Genomic DNA, 20,065 nt, shown 5'->3' with positions numbered 1-20,065 from the left:
GGGAGGATCCCTGCCATAAACGACGCGAAAGGGAGTCATGCCAAGAGAAGAATGGTAGGCTGTGTTGTAGCAGTACTCGGCCCAAGGGAGCCAATCCACCCACCGTCGTGGTTGATCGCCTACAAACAGCGGAGATACATCTCGATTGTGTGGTTAACCACTTCTGTCTGACCGTCGGTTTGTGGCGGGTAAGCTGATGAGTAGACCAGGGTGGTGCCTTGTAGCCGGAATAACTCTTTCCAGAAGGCACTAGTGAAAACCGGGTCTCTATCGCTGACTATGGATTCTGGTAACCCATGTAAGCGAAAGACATGCGTAAAGAAGGCAAGAGCAACCGAAGTGGCACTGTACAGGTGTGATAGAGGAATGAAGTGGGCGTATTTAGAGAAGCGGTCGACTACCACGAAGAGAACTGATTTGCCACCTACCTTGGGTAGTCCCTCAATGAAGTCCATGGAGATGTCGACCCAGATCTGTGTCGGGATGGAGAGGGGCTGAAGGAGGCCTCCCGGGTGTAGGTTTTCCCATTTGTGTTGTTGGCAAGTGGAGCAATTCTGGACAAAATCTCGAATAGAAGTCTTCATACCTCGCCAATGGAAATCAGTCCGGACGCGGTGTAGTGTTTTTTGAATGCCCTCGTGGGTGGAGTTATGGATGCTGGTGATGATGGTGGGGATCAATGGGTAGTCTGGTGGAAGATGGACTTGTCCCTTATACAGTACCAACCCGTCTTGAAGTCACCAATTGGGGTCGGCGGTGCCAGACTAGATCTTCTATAGCAAGAGCGACCATTCCGGGGACTGTGGTGTTGCCTTCTTAATGTCGTCAAACAGAGAGATCCGAGGTTGGGAAATGCTACACAGAACCATCGCGTCTTCATCTTGCCTAGACAAGGCATCAGTTGCGCGATTTGAGGATCCCGCCTTATATTCCACCCGGAAGTCAAACCCGAGCAGTTTGCTAACCCAATGCTGCTGAGGGGAAGTGGTGAGACACTGCTCTAACAAGTATTTGAGGCTGTAATGATCAGTTTTGACGACGAACGACCACCCCCACAAATATGGTTTCCAGTGCTGGATGGCTCGGGCTAGGCCAATTAGTTCGCGCTCATAGGCTGGAAGCTTCAGGTGCCGGTCGGCCAGTCCGCGGCTGAAGAAAGCAATCGGGTGCCCTTGCTGCTGTAGTACGGCCCCGATACCCACTACGGAAGCATCGCACTCGACTGTAAATTCGAGGGCGAAATTAGGTAATTGCAAGACAGGGGTGGAAGACAGGGCATTTCTCAGTGTCAAGAAAGCTTCATCTGCTGCGTCGTCCCACCGGAAGGAATTTTTCTTCAACAGGTTGGTTAACGGGGCTGCCAACACTCCATAGTTCTGTACAAATTTGCGGTAGTAACCCGTTAAACCGAGGAACCCGCGTTAGGCCTTGGCTGATTGAGGTTTGGGCCATTCTTTTATAGCCTGAATCTTGGAACTATCAACTGTCACACCCTGCCCATGGATGACGTGGCCGAGATAAAGAACCTGTCACTCCCCGAAGGAGCACTTGGACCGTTTCAGGAATAATTTGTGTTGGCGTAGGAGCTCGAAAACGGTCCTCAGATGGTGGACATGCTCTACCCATGAATTGCTGTAAACGAGGGTATCATCAAAGAAAACTAAAACAAATTTGCGCAGATGGGGCTGGAATACCTCGTTCATTAGTGACTGAAATGTAGATGGGGCGTTGGAGAGTCCGAATGGCATGACTAAAAATTCGAAGTGGCCATGGTGGGTGCGAAAAGTAGTCTTCTTCACGTCACTGGGAGCCATGCGAACTTGGAAGTATCCGGACCTAAGGTCCAACTTAGAGAAATACTGGGCACCATGCAACTTGTCCAGCAGTTCGTCCACAACGAGAATAGGGAACTTATTTTTGATCGTCCGGTCATTGAGTTCTCTATAGTCAACACAGAACCTCCACGTTCCATCCTGCTTCGCCACCAACAAAACCGGCGAAGAGAAGGGGGAGTGGCTTTTGCGTATGATTCCTTGGTTCAGGATCTCTGTACATTGTTTGTCTATCTCGTCCTTCTGTAAGTGAGGGTAGCGATAAGGCTGGACAACGACTGGTGCTGAACCCGCCACCAAAGGAATACGATGGTCGCAAGCTCGGGAAGGGGGAGGGGCCCCTTGGGTTCCTGGAACAGATCTGAAAACTCGGCGAGAAGTTTTTCCATGGCTGCCGGTTCTGTTTGAAGTGCATGGACCTGTGGTGTCCTTTCTTTAACCCTGCAACCGTGCCATGAAACTTGCTTTCCATTTAGGTGGAAGGTCATGGTGAGTGCGCTGAAGTCCCACACAACCGTGCCATGAAACTTGACCCCTAGAACAATATCGAACCCATCCAATGAAAGTACAAATAAATCAGCAAGAAACAGTTCAGAATTGACCTGTACCGGCACATCCTTACAAATTCCTGGACTGTGAACTCTCTCACCATTTGTGACGGCTACCTGTAGTCGTGGTCGAAGCTCCATTGGCAGCTTTAACTGAAGGGCGGCATGTTCACTTATGAAGTTGTGTGTACTCTCTGAATCGACGAGAATGCGCACCGGTTGGCCTGCTATCTGTGCCTGTAACTGCATGGTCTGAGAAGTTTTAATGCCGGTGATCGCATGGAGAGAGATCTCTGGCTCGAATATGACTGGTTCTTCTTCCTCCTCTTGTTCATCGATGAGGAGGCAAAAAAGCCTCTTGCATCTATGTCCTGTCGAGTAGAGGTCATCACAGTTGAAACATTGGCCTCTTGCTCGGCGTTCTGCCATTTCTGCCCTGGTCAGACGCTCAATGGGTGGAGCGGCCATGTTGCTACCTGTACTTGTCATTGGTCTAGTGGCGGTGGTGGTGGGAGATTTCAGTTCTCGGCTGGTAGCAGAAGAGGGGGTCGTTGCTGCTGATCTTGGGGATACCCATGAGTTCGGTGGCCAACCCACATTAAAAATTCCGTGGCTGAGCTGCAGTTTGCGCTCGAACGCATGGGCTAAGTTCATGGCTGTGACCAAATTTGGGGGATTCTGCATCTCGACATCCACCCGCAGGGGTTCTGATAGCCCTGCCGTGAACATATCCACTTGCTGGTCGGGTCGCACGGAGGATGCCCTCGCGAGGAGGGTTTGGAACTGTCGCTGATATTCAGCCACTGTGTCGGTCTGTTTAAGGTTAATCACCTCACCCAGTGGGTTGCTGGTCAGTGGAGGTCCGAACCTAAGAAGGCAATAGGACATAAACTGGGGCCAACTGAGCCCGGGTTCTTCTTGCTCTAACTGATAAAACCAAAGTTGTGCTTCCTCTGTTAAGTGAAAGGCGGCTAGACTTACCTTATCCCGGTCATCTGTCCGTTGGTTCCGAAAAAATTGCTCGCAGCGATACAGCCAGCCTAAGGGGTCTCCGTTGCCGTTGTACGACGGGAATTCCAGCCTGCTGTACTTGGGTACGACTGCGGTTCTTTGGCTAACGGACTGCTGCTCGCCGGAAGACTCTGGCAGATCTGGTTGGCGGCCATTGGCGGCTATCCCTCCTTCAGAGTTCCCTTCCCTACTAGAAAGGAATAGCTCCATCAGGCATCACAGCTCCCTCACTTCGTCTTTGATCTCACGGACTTCGGAGCTGGTCTCCACGAGTTGGTGCTCGAGGTCGTGGACCCTGGATGGTAGCTGCCCCAGATCACCCATGACACCTTGCTCTGATACCAAGTTGTTGAGGGCCCGGGAATAGGATCTCGTCACGGGTCGGTCCACGGGTTGTTCCTTCCTGCTCTTGATGAACCTATCTTGGCGCCTCTGGTGATTTGTTCAAGAGATCACCAACTCTCCTAACTCACTTCTTCAACTGAATATTCAATATCTCATTCAATAATGGGGTCTCCTTAAATAGGAGATTACAAGAGTCCTAATCAAAGGGAGTCTCCTTGCTGAATAGGGAGACTTCCAGTTCTATCTTGCTAAGGATAAGATAAGCTAATCCTAATCTGATAAGCTACTAACAAGATAAGAGATAAGAACAAGCAAATGAGTTAATCTAATCTAGATAAGGCTGCTGTTGCCGAACTGGGTAGGATGAATATCACTGAATCATTGCTGCTGCTGGCGGTGGGTCAGGTGCCTGTTGCTGCCGGTGGCGATGGTACGTCTTCCCGAGGAAGGCGTCCATAACAAAGGCCATGTGAGGAGGAAACTAAACTCTTCCACTCCGGCAGTCTTACATTTATTAAAATGCTGGGATATCTAGGATCAATTACGTAAAAACTGATAACTTATTGTAAAGACTCTTACCTAATGTTGGTCCAAGCTATCGGGGGTCTTGGGAGGGGTGGACTGGATACAGTCCTAACCTTGGCATTTTTTTCACAAAGTGGCCACACTCAGACTCGAACCTGTGTTCTCACACTTGACAGATCGAGATGTTATCATTAAGCCAAGTAATAGCCCCTTGATAACTTCTTGTAATAGTAAATTACAAATATACCCATTGCTTATTCTAACAGTAAATTATACAAATACTGTGCTTTTGCTTTTGCTTTTGCTTTTTGAGTTAGGAAGGCTTTTGTGCTTTTGCTTTGTCTATCTGAGTGTTTGTTGCTTGGTTCTTTTTTCAGTTGTGTGTGAGTTGGTTGTTGTTGGTCAGTTGCTTTCTTCTCTCGGGTGATTTATCATCACTTTCCTTTTGTACTCTCTTTTTGTTTTTAATGAATTTATTTTTATTTTTCAAAAAAAATACCCAGTAGATATTCCAACAAAAGCTAATATAATTGAAAAAAAGGGCAGCAATGTAGGACGGCTATGACCTAAATGTGAGTCTAGGAAGGTATTGATTCACTAGAATAGGGTTTAGGGATAATTTAAGAACTAAAGGCAGGATTGGTTTGGGTTGGAAAGGTTCAAATTGTTGAGACCGGCATTTAATATAATTTTTGTCTGTACTAGATGCCAGCAGCTTAAAGCTGACAACCACTAGAGGTGAGATTGAACTTGATGCAAATCCCTTCCAGGAATAGGAAGTCTCCAATCAAAGCACTGTTGTTTATACCTTCCCAGCTAGCATGTCAGCTAGGCTACTTGCAGCCTGAGGTACCCACTTGAATGAGTGGTTCATGATAGATACAATGCTAATCTCATTGTATTTATGCCATAGGTTTTCTATTTTCAAAAAAAAAAAAAAATTCAAATGGTTGATAAAGTTTTGAGAAATGTTGACATTGGGCCAATGCTTGTCCAAGTATAATACAGATATGAAAAGAAAACTATGTTCTCAATTTCTTCAGGTAATAAAACAAATTGGCAATTTTGCCCTTAAGTTATAAACTAAAAACACAACAATACCCCTACTTAAACAAGACCCAACAGGAACAAACAGACAATATGGCCAGCCAGCCCAATACTCTCAACAATTATTATCAACAAAAGTGTTCCAACCTTGACAACTGGGGTGAACTTTGACTATTCACTTTGTTGTTACCAAGTATTTGGGGGATGTATATTTAATACATGGTAAGATGCACATATAAAAAGGGCATTACCCAATGTTGGTCCTGGCTATGTGGGATCTTGGGAGGGGTGGACAGGATACAGTCTTAATCTTTGGCACATTTTTGCCCAAAGTGGCTGCTCTCAGACTCAAATCTCCATTTGGCGCTTGCCAGCCCTAGATTTTACCATTACACCAAGCAATGGTCCCTATTAAGATGCACATATGCCAATTTAAAATTTAACAGCAGATAAAATAATGTTCACTGAATTATTTAAGGTGTGTGGGGCTTTAATAAATTTCGTCTACATCCTAAATAATTTTGAAGCAGCATGATGGAGTAAATTTATGGCACAAGTATTAAATGGTAAGCAGAAAAGATTGTGTAGATGAAAAACAGAGACAATAAAACAGTAAAGGCATGAAAATATGAAGAAAGACAAAATGGGCACCTTAGTTAATACTACTTGAGTTATCTATGGATCCCATGTGATCAACACTCTTCATTGTTTTTCTAGTATATCTCTGTTATATCCATTAAATCTCATTGCAAGAAGCTGTTCATTTCAACTCTCTGTCTCTTCTTTTTATGTGAAGTCTTGACATCATCATTCTTCTCTGACATCAATAGGTCTACATAAAAGCAACTGGAGAAAATAGTGCAGAGATGGTTACTGATCAAGGAGCAATTTATGTTACATCAAATAGAGGGTACAATTGGAGAGCAGCTGTTCAAGAGACTGTTTCAGCTACTCTTAATAGGTGATTTTTTTTTAAATATCATTTTTAGTTTGAATAAGAAAATATAATAAATTATGTGAAGTTTTATTCTGGTAAATTGGTATATTTCAATCTGCAATTTGAATTTTGTTGGAGCATTTATTCAATTGGGTGGTTGGGTGAGGTGAGTGCTGCCAAAGTATATGAATTCCAGATATGCCAGAAGTTTAATTTGATTACCTGGCTCATGGTTAAATTAATAGTAACCATACAAGGAAAGTTGTTGGCAAGCAGGATCAATGTCTATGCTTTGTGGCACCCCTTGTTGGAAGGTTTTATCAAACTCAACATTGATGGGAGCAGTGAAGGAAATCCAGGGCCATCAGGGGTTGGTGGTGTTTTCAGATCGGAGGCAAGTTCAGTAATAGCTCCTTTTTTGGGACCAATTGGAGTTGGGGATTCACTGAGCAGAAATTCTGGCTCTGTTGGAGGGAGTGAAAAGGGCTAAGGAGCTGAGTATAAACAGGTTGATTATCGAAGGAGATTTGCAAGTGGTGATTGGCTGGATAGAGAAGACAAATGATGGGTTATGGACATACATTAATGAATGAAGGCAATTCAAGTGGTTAACTCAAGGAATGGATGTGCATGTCCAGTGGGTTAAAAGATGTGCCAATTCATTTGCAAATGCTTTGGCTAAACAGGGGGTGGGAAGAAGTCATTTGTTTTAGATGTGAATCTGTCCTCCAAATCTGATGTAAAACTGATAAAAAATAAGAAAAGTGAGAGAGAAAAGAAGGTTACAGCAGAATAGAAGAAGATGGAAAAGAAGAAGAGAAAGGAGAAGAGTGTTCGATGGGTTTCTCTCTCCCTTCACTAGTCTTTTATTAATCTTAATAAATTATGCTAATTACAAGTTTGCCCTTTAAGTGGGCAACCAGAAAAGCAAGAACTTAAAAGAAATTAAAAAGAGATTAACAGGCCCATTAACTCATAAAACAGATAGAACACTATTTAAACATAAAACAAATATTAGGGCCCATTCGGCCCAGTCTCTCTGCACTCCCCCTCAAGTTGAGCATAAATGTCAATCATGCCCAACTTGCTTATATAGTGTGTCAGCTTTCCTTTTGGAACACCTTTGGTCAAAACATCAGCCAACTACTCTTCTGAAGCAATAAATGGCAAGCAAACTTCCCCTGGAGCAACTTTCTCTCTTATGAAATGTCTATCAACCTCTATGTGCTTAGTTCTGTCATGCTGAATAGGATTATGTGCAATGTTGATAGCTGTCTGGTTGTCACAGTAAAGCATCATTGGCTTTTTATAGTCAATACCCAACTCTCCCAAAAGTGATCTCAACCATAATAATTTTGACACTCCATGTGCCACTGCCCTACACTCTACTTCAACTAAGGATCTGGCAACTACAGATTGTTTCTTACTTCTCCATGAGACAATGTTCCCTGCCACCAAAGCACAATATCCTGAGGTGGATCTCTTATCATCAATACATCCGGCTCAGTCAACATCAATGTATGCCTCTAGCTTCATGTGTTCATGCCTGGCAAACAGAATACCTTTCCCTGGAGTGCCATCAAATAGCATAGAACTCTTTCTGTAGCTGCTAAATGTGTATATCTGGGAGAATGCATAAACTAACTAATAACACTTACTGCATAGGAAATATCTAGCCGAGTCATGTAGAGATATAACTTCCCAAGCAGTTTCTGGAACGCTCCCCTATCAATCAATAGTTCACTATCAGTAGCAGAAAGCTTATGGTTTAGGTCTATAAGGGTGGAAGCCGGTTTAGCACCAAGTTTGCCAGTCTCTGCGAGGAGATCAAGAACATACTTGCGTTAAGAAATGAAGATATCATCATTAGATCTAGCAATTTCAATTCCCAAGAAGTATCTAAGATCCCCCAAACCTTTTTATCTCAAATTCAGTGTTAAGAAATCTTTTGAGCTTAATCACTTCCTGAGTGTCATTACCCGTAACCACAATGTCATCAACATAAACAAAAAAAGTCACCAAAGAGTTACTTCTCTTCACAAAGTATGGTTAGATTGAGTCTATGTATAACCAAAAGAAACAAGGGGCAGTTGTGAACCTCTCAAACTAGGCTCTAGGGGACTATTTGAGACCATAAAGAGACTTCTTCAATTTGCACACCTTCCCTTGCATTTCCTTTCCATACACCCCTGGAGGTAAAGAGATATAGACCTCTTCATGTAGGTCTCCATTCAATAAGGCATTTTTGACATCAAACTGATGAAGGGGCCAATCAAAAGTAGCAGCTAGAGACAACAAAACTCGAACTGAAGTCATTTTAGTCACAGGAGCAAAAGTCTCAAGGTAATCAATACCATACATTTGAGTGTAACCCTTAGCAACCAATCAAGCCTTAAACCTCTCAATAGTGCCATTAGAATGATATTTGATAGTGAATACCCATTTACAACCCACTAGTTCCTTCCCTTCAGGCAAATCCACAATATGCCAGGTATGGTTCTTATGCAAAGCATCTAGCTCAATCATCATAGCATCCCTCCATTCAGCTTTGGACAAGGCTTCTGGTACAAACCTGGGAATCACATGGGTAGAAACAGATGCAACAAAAGAATAATAAGTAGGGGATAGAAGGTTGTAGGACAAATGTTTAGAAATACAATGTGCTATACACTTCTGCTTGCCTTTGCGAAGGGCAATAGGAAGGTCAAGGTCTGGGAAGGTAGCAGGTGAGTCAGAGGAAGGCTGACCCGTTACCTTAGTACTGATGGGTGGTACAAGAGGCTCTGATGAAGGAGTGGAAACAACTTGCCCATGCCTGAATCTTTGCCTTTGGTACCACCTTTGAAGAACAGGATGTGAGGAAAATATAGGTGGATGAGTTGAGGCAAGAGGGGGAGCAGGAACATGTGAGGTAGACACAGTTGAAGGAGAGGCAACAAAAGAGGATGACTCAACATAAGACTCAAAAGGAACTAGAAGAGGAACAACTAGAGGCATAGCAAATGGTTCCTTAGAATGCTCCCCCTCAGGAGGAGTATCAAAGAAAGGAACAAACTTGGCAAAAGTGACATGCCTAGAAACAAAGCGGGTGCCACGAACCGAATCAAAACAGCAATATCCCTTCCATGTGGAGGCATATCCAAGAAAAATGCACTTATGTGCCTTGGGTTCAAATTTGTGTCTCTAATGATTATGAATATGTACATAGTAGGTGCACCCAAAAATTCGGAGAGGAAGAGAAAAGAGATCCTCCTCATCCGAAAAGAGAAGGCTAAACGGGGTCTTGAAACCCAGAACCCGAGAAGGCATGTGGTTAGTAAAAAAAGCGGCAGTAAGAACAACATCCCCCCAAAATTTAATAGGAACATGAGATGCAAAAAGGAGACATCTAGCAACCTCAACCACATGGAGGTTCTCCCTTTCCGCTACTCCATTCTATTGTGGAGTGTAGGAACAAGAACTCTGATGAATAACCCTAAAGGTCTCAAAGTAGGATGAGAGGTTCTTCTCAAAATATTTCTTAGCATTATCAGATCAGAATATTTTAATCTGGGTGTTAAACTGGGTAAGGATAAGTTCATGAAATTTTTGCACAATAGTTGGTACTTCATCCCGGGATCTCATGAGATAAATCCAAGTATAGTGAGAATAATCATCAATAAAGAGGATAAAATACTTGTAACCCCCCATAGTAGGCAAATGGTATGGCCCCAACACATCAGAATGCACAATATGAAAAGGGGAAATAGATCTTTTATTGCTTATTGAATAAGAATGTCTACAATGATTTGCAAGTTCATAAGACTCACAATGAAGACTTGATAAAGACACTCCCTTAAACATATCGGGAAACAAATGACTCAAGGCAGGAAAAGGTAAATGACCAAACCGTAAATGACATAACATGACTCTATCAATAGACTTTGAGAAAACAGACTCCAAAGCAACTCCATTAGGTGGTCCAAGACTCATATCAAGTGTGCCCAGTAAGTATATTCCATTCGCCTCATGGCCACTCCCAATCGTCCTCTGGGATTTCAGGTCCTGAAAAACACAATGGATAGGAAAAAAGGTTATGCTACGGTTCATGGATTTAGTCAAGCCACTAACAGATAAAAGGTTGGTATTAAGCTTGCGGACATGAAGAACAAAGGATAAAACAAGTGTGTCAGAGGCCTTGATATCTCCTTTACTAGAGATGGGAGCAAGAGACCCATCAACAAGGGATATCTTCTCTCTACCAGATAGGAGCTTATATGAACAAAAGAGGTTAGACAAACTGGTCATATGGTCTAATGCACTAGAGTCAATAATCCAAGGGATTTTATGATTACCTAAAATCGTGGCATGATTTGCAAAAGCACGAGTACTTGAGTGAGCAAATGCGGATGATGAGGTGTTGCATGAAGGGTTGGATGTTGAAACAGTGGTCTCCAGATGATTAAGTAACCTCTCGTACTTTTCAAACTCTGCCTTTATTGTTGTCAACTGCTCCATAGCTGATCTTTCTTCACTTTCCTTGTTTCCACCTTTAGGCACTATGGTAACATTAACATTCTTAGGCTTCCCAGTCTCACCATTCTTCTTAAAGTTGTCGTTATTGTTGTTGTTCTGAAACCTGTCTAGGAGAAGATCTGGATGAAGTTTCCAACAAATGTCCTTAGTATGCTTCGACTTCTTGCAATATTCACATATTACTTCCTTCTTCTCAATCGGCCCCTTCAGCTTTATTCCAACATGTGCAAAGTGTTTTGTAGGTGGTCCCTATAACTATACTTGTCGCCTACTTTCTTCACTACTTACCATGGTATATGCTTGAGCAAGAGCGACCTCATCTTTGGCCAGGATGTTCTGCCTAGTAATGTCGAACTCAGGGTTGAGTTCTATGAGAAACTCAAACACCCTGTTTTGTTCCACCAGTTTTCTAAATGTGTTTGCATCTTTAGTACTCTCCCATACAACTGTCTCCATAACATCACTTTCCTGCTATAATGACTTCAACATGGAGTAATAAACTACTACACTCTTCTCCCCCTGTCTCAGATTGTTCACATCACTCTTCAGCTTATAGGCTCTTGTGACATTAACTTCTGTGAATATGTTTCTTTATCACTGTCCCAAATCTCCTTGGTTGAGGTCATCCAGAGGTAATGCTGACTTATATGGGGCTGCATAGAATTGAGTAACCACCCAATCATTGTGTAGTTCTCCTGCATCCATTTCTCATATGCAGGGTTTGTCTCTGCAGGTTTCACCTTACTACCTGTGAGATACCCTAGTTTACCTCTACTACAAACATAAACCTGTATGGTTTGTACCCAGGCTAGATAATTGGTTCCATCTAGTGTAATTGTGGTCACACCAGTCAAAAAGGAATCTATTGGGCCAACCCCGGATACCGGCATTTGCTTCATTTCACTTCCAAATTGCTCCATTGATCAAACGAAAATAAAAAAACTAGTTTTTCAGTCTTTATAGACCTAATTGAGGTCAGCACAGTACCTAGAGATTCAAAAACTAGGGTTTCCCTGCACCCGACTATCGGGGAGGAAGAGAGAAGAAGTAGCCGCTCCTACCAGAGCTTCACAACCTTCTTCAAATCTCAACCGCACACTTTTGAGGATCAAACTACACCTCCCAAACCCTAAGCGCCACACCCAATCCTTCTCCTTAACCTGTAACTTGAAATATCTCTAGTCGGCTAGGGTTTTGGGCAGAAAAATTACAGCTTCAATTCTTGGCAATTTTCAGCCATATTTTAACTCCCCAAACTCTCTACCAACTAGGCAAATAGTCCTCTGATTGATCAGCAACCTATCTCTCCATGCACTCTTCTAATCGAAGGGTGTATGGGAAAAAAAGGAAAAAGAAAAGAGGAGGAAGAACTGCGCTGATACCAAGATGTGAATCTGTCCTTCAAATCTGATATAAAACTGATAAAAAATAAGAAAAGTGAGAGAAAAGAAGGTTACAGCAGAATAGAAGAAGAAGATGGAAAAGAAGAGAAAGGAGGAGAGTTTGACGGGTTTCTCTCTCCCTTCACTAATCTTTTATTAATCTTAATAAATTATGCTAATTACAAGTCTATCCTTTAACTGGGCGGCCAGCAAAGCAAGAACTTAAAAGAAATTAAAAAGAGATTAATAGGCCCATTAACTCATAAAACAGATAGAACACTACTTAAACATAAAACAAATATTAGGGCCCATTCGGCCCAGTCTCTCTACAGGGCTACACTGTAATTTTCCTTTTGGGGGTGAAGTAAGAGGGTTTACCTCCCCCACCTTTGTATTTAAACCTTTTTCTTAATTAACGAAAGTTTTCTGTTACTGATCAAAAACATACAAGGAAAGTTGTTGCAAGCTCAGAGTCTGAAAGTATGCAATTTTATTTGGAGTTGATGCTGAGTCTAGTGAATCCCAAGGAAATTATACATAATAACCATTTCTCTTTGAACTTCCCTTTCCACTTTGCCATCTAAAATTATGATTTGTGACCTTCACTACCTTTGTTACTTGTGATTTTTGCTTGCATTTAGACGTTCATTTTGCACAATATTTCCCTATGTCCTGAAAAGGCTTTTTGTTTTACCTAATTGGTAATTGCAATTAGAATATTAGATTTTGTTCTCCTTTAGACTTTATAAAATAGAAAGAAAAGAACTTTGTTCTCCTATACAATCTATGGTTTTAGTTGGGTTGTTCTTGTATATAGAATGTGATAAAAGACTATCATATTAGAAATAAGGAATGAGTTGTTCCTTTCTACCCGGTCCAGTTATTATAAATAATGGTATTCTTTTAATGCTTTCACTTCTAGAAAAGATGCACTATAGCTATAATCATCTTGCAGTTAGTAACATATCCTCCTACAAACTAATAAATCTCCTTCTCTTCTTCAGAACAGTTTCTAGTGGTATTAGTGGTGCAAGCTATTACACTGGAACATTTAATACAGTAAACCGCTCTCCTGATGGGAACTATGTTGCTGTCTCAAGCCGTGGCAATTTCTATCTAACTTGGGAGCCTGGACAGGTGAGCTTTGTGTTTATATGAAGCATTTGAATGGACTGAAGTAGCAAACGATAGATTTTCTGGTGTGTAGTTGAAAATTTTAAAATTTTGGTAGCAATATTAAGATGATTTTTAATACAAAAACTATTTCACCTGAGGAAAAAAGTAGTATGATTCTGTAGCTTTTATAAGTCTTTCAATCAGTTCTATTAAAAAGCACTGAGTTATGAAAGGGATTTCTGGTGAACAGTGGTGCATTGATATTACCACCTGTTACACCAAATGTAATCACCAAAAGAAACAAGTCTTTGGATCTGATCAATTCAAAATGATGTCTAGCTGTTAGCTTCCATTAAGGTTTTAGAATCCATAGTTAACTAAGATTTGGTTCCTATTTGCAGATGTCATACTAACAAAGAATGTTAATCTAGGGGTAGTGTAATCTTTAGCGTCTCTGAAAATTTCATGTGGGTCCTATTAGGACTGTCAGATGCCTCATTCCTTTGTCTGCAGCAATTTTGGCCAAATCCCATTATTTACCACTTCAACCTAAGTGCAAAATGTAACATTTGCTCTTTCTTGGGGCTCTGTTGCATCTGGTAAAGATAGTCTTATTCATTTTGACGCTTCTCTTTTTTTGATTAGTCATTCATATGCCTCTCTTGCACAGTTACTTTATGACTTCTTTTTACTGTCATATATTTCTTTTTCCCCCTCTTTTTTCATCTTCCCCCTTTTGTAGCTAACTGTTACTCTAGGTTACCTGTGTCAGATGGGATTGGTAAATCATTTAAAGCCTTTCTCACCTTTTCATAACTTGCAGCCATACTGGCAACCACATAACAGGGCAGTTGCAAGGAGAATCCAGAATATGGGCTGGAGAGCTGATGGTGGTCTCTGGCTTCTTGTACGTGGTGGTGGCCTTTTTCTCAGCAAAGGCACAGGAGTAAGTAAAAAACAACAGTTTCTGCTAAGTGAAATGATCTATATATTCTAATTTCTGATGAACTGCACGTATGTGTTACCAATGCTTGGATATTTCTAGAGCTGCTCCCTCATTGGTGTGAGCCTCATGCACTGGGCTGCCCATCTAGGTTTCATCTTGCTAGTTAAATAATGATCTTTTTCCTTTTTTTTCTGAAGAATTATAATCTGAATGATTTCCATCATTATACCCCAACACTTTATTAGGTTGATTTCTGACTGAAAATCCTGGGTTCTTCACTGATAGCCTGATCCAAATCATATGCTTCCAAGTTTGGACCAAGGATCAAAATATCGCAACATATTGGGGTGTATCGGGGGCTTCCCGAAACACCCCTACAGGGGGTGTTTTGGGGTTTCGTCTAGTTCAGGGGGTAAACCAGCCTTAAACCGACCCCTCTGAACCAGTTTCAAAGAAAAAATAGAAAAATAAAAAGCGTGCAAAGATATTGGTTTGGATTAAAAACTTGACTAATATCTTAAAAGAAAATGAAAAAAAAAAAGAACAGGGAATGGACCTTGCATGGGATTCTCTCTTGTTAGAACAACTCAACATATTTTATGCAAAGGGACGTGCAATAAGTTGGTGAACCTTTATTACTAGATTTTTCCCCTTGAAAGGCTGCTCATGGAGTTCTTTTATTCTTTTGTATTATTCATGGAGAAAAGAAATACAATAATCTCAAATGCTTCTTTCACAGTGACAACATCTGCCCTCCAGGAACAGGAGGAAGTGAGAATATTGTCTTTTATATTTATAAATGTTGTTTAATGCATCCATCAGATTTCTATCTATAAATGTAACAGTGCATGTCACCATTCCCTTTTCTAGTTGTTAGAATACAACTAGTAGCTGCTGTAGATTGTGCCTTTTTTTTTTCTTTTTCTTCCTGAAAATTTTTATCATTCCATTCTTCAGATAACAGAGGAATTTGAAGAAGTTCCAGTTCAAAGTCGTGGTTTTGGCATTCTTGATGTTGGATATCGATCAAAGGTAACATATGCATTGAACTTAGTCTGTGGTAATATTAAGTCCAGCTAAAATAAATAAATACATGCATGCATACATAATGTGTATGTACCCATACACACGGATAAAAAACGCGGTTTCTTACCTGCAACCTCACTCATTGTTGTGGAAGAGAAAGTCAATTATCCGAGTTGTACCCTCAATGATATTATGATTATTATCCATCATTCTATATTAACGGAATATTAGCCCAATGAACTTTTTAGAAACAAAACACGTTTACTTTCCTTTTTTTCCAGACTACCACCAGGTGTCTGATCATTTGATGGATCTACCATTAATTTTACTTAAGTCAACTAAGCCTTGTCCCAACTATATTGGGTTAACTACATGAATCCTCTTCCATATTCCACTTTTTTCAGTGCCATATCCATTGTTAAATTAGGATGTATTACTAAATAGTAAATAAAAGAAAAGGCATAAGGAAAACTATATAGAAATAAATGCTTTTTTCTTTCATGGGTGCCACCAGATATACAATCATTCAACAAATACAAGCCCAATGAAATGTTTCATTTAACAAATATTAGCCCAGTGAATTGTTTTAGGAACAAACACATTTTCTTTACTCTTGCAAGTCTACAACTCAACTCAGCCTTAATCCCAAATATTTGGGGTCAGCTATAGGGGTGATCATTTCTAGTCCGACCCATAATATATTTGTATATGTAATTGTGTATATATAGTATATACCCTGAGCTATTTTGTTTTATATAAAGTAGACACACACACACAAATATATTATATGTTATATCAAGTATCATATATACTTAAATATAATATGTTTAAATTCATAGGCCTAAAAGCCTGGCCCATTATCACCCCACACCCCTAGTCAGCTACATAAACCCTTTCCTGCCATTATACCACTTACACCATGTTCCTTTGGTCTTCCAATTGCTCTTTTAGAGCCTTCTACTTGCACTCACTAATTGGATCTGCTCATAATTGTTCTATAATGTGTTCGCTTTTTAATCTCTCCTTTCTAGTTCTGCCATTCATCCAACTCAATGATTTTTTATCATTAGCTGCAACTTTCATTGATTAAAGAAGAGAAAGAAAGTACAAGTACAATTAGAGATAAAACAGCTTTTTTCAATACCAAAGAAAATTAAAATCGAGCCCAATACATATGATTTCTCCTAACCCCTTGTTTTTTTTCAAAGCATCAGCCATGTTGTTAGCCATCCTTTGGATCTATTGAATTCTAACATCCATACCCCCTAGAAATCCATTTAGTCTTCTTGAACTCATTCATCCATCTCAACATTGTCAACTCACCTACATTCATTTTTTGAATATGTTGTATCTTCATTGCTGAACGCTCTATCCTATATAGGAAGGCTGGTTTTATAATTGCTTATAAAATTTTCCTTTTAAAATCATTGGTATATGCAAGTTACATAGTAAGCCTGACTCACCTCTCCACTTCCACCAATATGTAGTTCGCTGTGTTTTATGATCATCAATCTTAACTGTACCATCATGGTTACTAATATTTTTTACTAAAATTACAATACATGTATTCTTAGTTTGACTTATCTTGAAACCTTTCAATTCTAAAGCATTTCCTCGTTGTTTAACATTGCATTCATCCCATCTGAGGTCTTGTCGATCAATACTATATCATCAGCAAAACACGGGACCTCCTATAAATGGCTAGTTAGTTCATCCATAACTAATGCAAAAAGGTTTAGAGTAGTGCTGACCCTTGGTATAAAGCATCTCTCCCTCCTGAGTTCTCACATACATATCCCTAATGATCTCAATTTACTTACCTGAAGCCCCTTTCTAAGTTTTTATTGATCTCCCAAGTAAAAAGATTGTCGCCATAGTTGCTAGTCCTAGCATGAATCCAATTTGGCTTTTTGATACACTAGTCTCATGTTAATAACTGCTCAATCACCTTTCCCCAAAGTTTCATAATATTGCTCATAAGCTTAATCCTTCAATGGTCATTGCAACTTTGTATTTATAAGAAAAACAACCTACAAGAATAAGGGAAAGTAGATCTTTTGATTGATTTCTTTAAACAAAAAAAAAAAACAATTAAATACTATTAAGTTCACAGTTTAGAATGAAACAATTTTACATGTAGATAGCTGGGGTCAACGCTGGGTAATGGCCTTTTTCACATGCTGAAGTATTTAGGAAAATGAAAGTTGACTTTTACCAGAGATTATCTGCAGCTTATTCTGAATGGTTTCATGGTGTGCCAGGATGAAGCCTGGGCAGCTGGAGGCAGTGGGGTTCTGTTGAGAACCACAAATGGTGGGAAGACATGGATCCGCGACAAAGCAGCTGACAATATTGCTGCAAATCTATATTCAGTGAAGTGCGCTCTATTACTTTTGAACCTTTGACATTTCTTCTTTCCTATTGATCGTTAAGCTAATGTTATCATAAATGTTAATCCTACTAGAGAGCTTTTTTGGTTTCCATTATCTCTTAAACTATACCTACTGTTCACGAAATTAACAACTGTGCCCTTACTGTTTAGGTATTGTCTTCTGGTACCTTAAGTTTTCTGACAATTGTTTAAAACTCCCTTGCCGATAATTTTCCGTTCGAAAGTTGCAGTGGCTTGCCATCGTGACAACAATAGTGCTCAGTCTCCAGGCATTCAGTTCAGATGAGTAAGCCCTTCGCCGGTGGTAGTTCTTTGTTCACCGTCAAGAAGACAATTAACAGAGATGAAGATGGAGGAAGGAGAAGAAGAGGACCCTGTTTCATCACCATCCCACCTCTTCCCCTCCCTCTCCACCGCCCTTTCACCCTCTCCGATACAATGTGAATCTCACCGCTGTGGGAGAGGTCACTCCCTTCATTTTTACTTCATCGATCCTCGTAGGCCATAGCTGTAGACGACTGTAACACCATTGGAGTTTATTAACACCCGCCGACAGAGAAAATAAAAGAAGAGGAACTAAGAGGAAGAAGAAAAGAAGAATGAATGAACGATTGGCGGATTTTATATGAAGATGGTTTTAATCGCCCACCCATCAAGCTCCTCTCTCAACAATATATCATCTTCGGTGCGATTCACATACACGACACACATCTCCATATCATCTTCTAGGTCTCTCAAGACTGCTTGGGTCACCTGATAGATGGGTGTGATTCCAGTCCCTCCGGCCAGCATTGCGAGCCGCTTCACAAACTTGGGCTTGCCGGTGTACTCGATGTGTCCCAATGGACCCTTAATGTCCACGATGGAGCCTAGGGAGAGAGAATCCAAGAACTGTGGCATGAGCCCTCCATTGGAGAATTTAGAGTTCATGCCCTTGAAGTAGACATTGACGACAAGATCAAAGTAGCCCACTTCGTCGACTGAGCTTGTTAGGGTGTAAGCACGAATGCAGAGCTTATTGTCTATGGTAGCGGAAGAGACGACAACGCAATATCAAAGAGATTGAAGTCTTGCAGAAGAGACGTCGTGAGTCTATGGTAGCCCACTTCCCTACTGATAATCCCAGGACTTGATCCTTCGACGGCAACGCGAAGCGGAAGAGATGGACATTGTGAGAGATTGAAAGTCTTGCAAATGAGCTTGCATGGAATTTTTTCACGCGGTATCAAAGAGCAAGAAAATCTGGCAAAACCAACGGCTTCTCCAAAGCCATGCTCTCCGTGTCGGAAGCGACAGAAACAGGGCTGAGCGGGTCGAGCCCGTTACCAGTTTGTTCTCTACCCGTGAATGGCTGACTTCCTTCTCTGCCCATGAATCTGAGGCAAGAACTGTTGCATTTCCCAGCAAACCCCGCTTACCCATTGGCTCTTTATCTTCCACCAAATCCGCCATTGCTCTGACCTTGGGCGGGGCACAGATTTCTTTTTCAAGTAAAGCTTCGAAAAAATTGGAAATCAGGGGTTCTTCATTATTTTGAAAATTTGATAAATAATGAAGGGCAAATTCGACATTTCATTTCCTTCCGTTAGCGGTACCGCAAGACAATATTAAGGGTACAGTTTGTCATCTTCGTGAACAGTAGGGCTGGTTTAAGAGATTTACCCTTTATTTTATATATGTGTATAAATGAATTCAACTGATAAGATAGGAAAAAATGGTATATCTTTTATGAGTTACAATAGGCGAAAGCTGCATATGTACATTTCACATTGCCTATCCCTTCATGGTTCATTCTGAACCGTTCACGGCCTTTGAACCACGTGTGTGGCATCTTCATTTACAAGTTCTTTGATATTGATTTTTCTCTTTCTGCAGGTTCATTAACGATAACAAAGGCTTTGTGTTGGGAAATGATGGTGTTCTGCTTCGGTACCTTGGATGATTTGACAGCTAAATGTCCTCATGTATGGAAACTTATTCTTTGAGTCGTCAATTTGCTAGTGCCAACCGTTCCACCAAGAAAATTTGATAGTACCTACTATTTTACCTTTTAGCAAGGAACCTAATGGAATAGTTAGTGGTGTATATGCATTTGCATGTTGAGTTATAAGAGGGCTCTCTTCATGGTTTAATTGATGATAGTTGATCCTAAAGAACCAGCTGACAGTTGAATCTAACCATCTTTTGAAGTTCTTTTATTAAGATGGTTAAGTACTTCCAATCAGTGTTGACTTGTGGCCTTGGCCAGCTTGATGGGTTGTGGAGTGGATTGGACTATCTGGATCAGAGAGATGTTCCCTTGTCAGTTAGACAAATATTAAAGTATTGATGTTTGATTAGGACCATCTAACACTATAATTCCTAGACTGATGGTCAATTCACAAAATGGTTTACTAGTTGGAAGTATTATTTTATAGAAGGATAGTTATCACTGTTTCGATGA

General features: G+C 40.9%; 1 protein-coding gene across 1 annotated transcript in view; it reads left to right on the top strand.

Annotated features, from left to right (window-relative positions):
* Positions 1-20,065, top strand: part of HCF136 (photosystem II stability/assembly factor, chloroplast (HCF136)) — a 36,621-nt gene that overhangs the window by 16,194 nt on the left and 362 nt on the right. Inside the window, exons 3-8 of the mRNA XM_088978508.1 lie at positions 6,139-6,269; positions 13,147-13,279; positions 14,082-14,204; positions 15,162-15,236; positions 17,492-17,607; positions 19,498-19,586. Coding sequence (XP_088834634.1) covers positions 6,139-6,269; positions 13,147-13,279; positions 14,082-14,204; positions 15,162-15,236; positions 17,492-17,607; positions 19,498-19,564 — 645 coding nt within the window. The 3' untranslated portion in view covers positions 19,565-19,586. The remainder of the gene's footprint in view (positions 1-6,138; positions 6,270-13,146; positions 13,280-14,081; positions 14,205-15,161; positions 15,237-17,491; positions 17,608-19,497; positions 19,587-20,065) is intronic.

Source organism: Nelumbo lutea, chromosome 3 (genome assembly GCF_056320005.1).
Source record: "Nelumbo lutea isolate HS-2025 chromosome 3, American lotus-T2T, whole genome shotgun sequence".
In the NCBI taxonomy this organism is placed as follows: domain Eukaryota; kingdom Viridiplantae; phylum Streptophyta; class Magnoliopsida; order Proteales; family Nelumbonaceae; genus Nelumbo; species Nelumbo lutea.
Note: the sequence above shows the minus strand (reverse complement) of the source record. Positions and strands in the feature narration are given on the sequence as shown.